Source organism: Henckelia pumila, chromosome 1 (genome assembly GCF_033568475.1).
Source record: "Henckelia pumila isolate YLH828 chromosome 1, ASM3356847v2, whole genome shotgun sequence".
In the NCBI taxonomy this organism is placed as follows: domain Eukaryota; kingdom Viridiplantae; phylum Streptophyta; class Magnoliopsida; order Lamiales; family Gesneriaceae; genus Henckelia; species Henckelia pumila.
In genome coordinates, this window is record NC_133120.1 from 130,296,918 (window position 1) to 130,298,974 (window position 2,057).

General features: G+C 35.8%; 1 protein-coding gene across 1 annotated transcript; it reads right to left on the reverse strand.

The window, feature by feature from the left end:
• Positions 1 to 944: 944 nt before the first annotated feature.
• LOC140873996 (secreted RxLR effector protein 161-like) lies at positions 945 to 1,697 on the reverse strand. Its single transcript, XM_073277278.1, has one exon. The coding sequence runs from the start codon at positions 1,695 to 1,697 to the stop codon at positions 945 to 947; it is 753 nt and encodes a 250-aa protein (XP_073133379.1).
• Between the last annotated feature and the right edge of the window lie 360 nt (positions 1,698 to 2,057).

Below are 2,057 nucleotides of genomic sequence, written 5' to 3' on the forward strand. Positions count from 1 at the left end.
AAACAAAAGTAAACTAAGATAGTAAGCACGAAAATCCATGTTATCAGATAATGATTACATGCAATCAAATTTCAAAGATTTTTTGTCATAAACAGTGCCTTATTTTGTGAAAGTTATACGTAAGAGACTTTTGATATTCTTCATATTTTAAATGTAATAAAAGCTAGAAACTCTTCGATATCTGGGCTGTTAGTCTATATATAAAAAAAATACTCAAGAGGTGCAAGTAAACACTAAGTTAAGTAAAAGAAATGGAGAGTTGGAGAGCTGCTCATGAAGATTTCATCGAGGGGAAGATTGCTTGTTTACGAGTCAAGCTGATCCAGATGCAGTTTAGGGGTCCAGAGGCACTTGATCCTGAGGAGGTGCGTCCTTTGGAGAAATATAAACGACCGTGCGTATGTCCTTGGTCGTGAGGGCATACAACTCCTGCTCTTGAAGAAGGAGTTAAGGGTAGTGACCCTTTTTCATGGCCTGGAAGAAGTGGAAGATGGCCCACTGGAGGAGCATCTTTGTCTTTGGAAAATGGCTGTGGAAATCGAAATAGATCTTGTAAATGGGGTTTATTAATGAAATATGCTATTTTATTTTAATGTGTTTGATGTTTATATTTTTTATGTTTGTTACAAACCCAAAGTATAACTTACAAAAGAATTATTTATCATTCCCCCTTAATGTATGCTTATATCTTCTTAAGCAGAAGGGAGGAGACTTATCGTATCTTTAAACAATTATAATAAAATATCAATGGAAAGTCAGTTGAATGTTTTTGCGAAGAATTCAGTTTAGGTCATGCTAAACTGTTTGGACTTTTTGCAATGGATAAACTAATTCTAATTTAATTCAATAAGTCCTAAAATATTTCAAAAGTAAGAAAACTTAGACTCTGGGAGTGGTTTGGTGAAGATTTCTGCAGTTTGTTGCTCTGTTGAAATGTGCTCCAGTCAGATATTCTTCTTAAGTGCGTGATCTCGAATGTAATGATGTCTAACTTTGATATGTTTTGTCCTTGAATGAAGAATGGGGTTGTAGGTAATTGCAATTGTGCTGGTGTTATCACAGAAAATTGGTGACTCCTGTTCTTCAATTCCATAATCCATCAACTGTTGTTGAATCCAAAGCAGTTGAGCACAACAACTTCCTGCAGCTAAGTATTCAGCTTCAGTTGTAGAGGTTGCAATAGATGTTTGCTTCTTACTACACCATGATATCAGTCTCTCCCCAAGGAATTGACATGATCCACTTGTACTTTTTCTGTCCAGTTTACATCCAGCATAATCAGCATCCGAGTAGCCAACTAGATTGAAGGAGTTATGCTTAGCATACCATAGACCAACATCTTGAGTCCCTTTAAGATACCTTAGTATCCTTTTACCAGCTATGAAGTGAGACTGCTTGGGATTTGACTGAAATATGGCACATAAGCAAACTGCAAAAACAATGTCAGGTCTACTGGCTGTTAAATAAAGTAATGACCCTATTAGACATCGATACATTGTTGCATCAACTGATATTCCCCCTTCATCTTTGTCAAGCTTAATTGATGCACCCATGGGAGTTGTGGCAACTGTGCAGTTTTCCATACCAAACTTTTTGATCAGTTCTTTGGTATACTTGGTTTGACTTATAAATGTCCCATTTTCCATTTGACGAACTTGTAATCCAAGAAAGAAATTCAGTTCGCTCATCATGCTCATCTCGAATTTTTCCTGCATTAACTTTGAAAATCTAGTGCACAGTTTGGGGTTAGTTGACCCAAAGATAATGTCATCAACATATATTTGAACTAATAAGGTATGGTCACCTTTAGTGAATTTGAATAAAGTCTTATCAACTGTGCCTATTGCAAATTCGTGTTCAAGAAAAAATTTAGTTAAGGTGTCATACCAAGCTCGAGGAGCCTTTTTTAGTCCATAAAGAGCTTTGTTTAAATGATACACATGATCTGGGAATTGATGATTTGTGAACCCTGGTGGTTGTTCAACAAACACTTCTTCTTGAAGTTTTACATTCAAAAAGGCACTTTTAACATCCATTTGATAAACTTTGAAGTTTTT

What these genes read in the sequence shown, in the direction of transcription:
- LOC140873996 (XM_073277278.1), bottom strand. Translation starts at nt 1,697, where the DNA reads ATGAGCATGATGAGCGAACTGAATTTCTTTCTTGGATTACAAGTTCGT.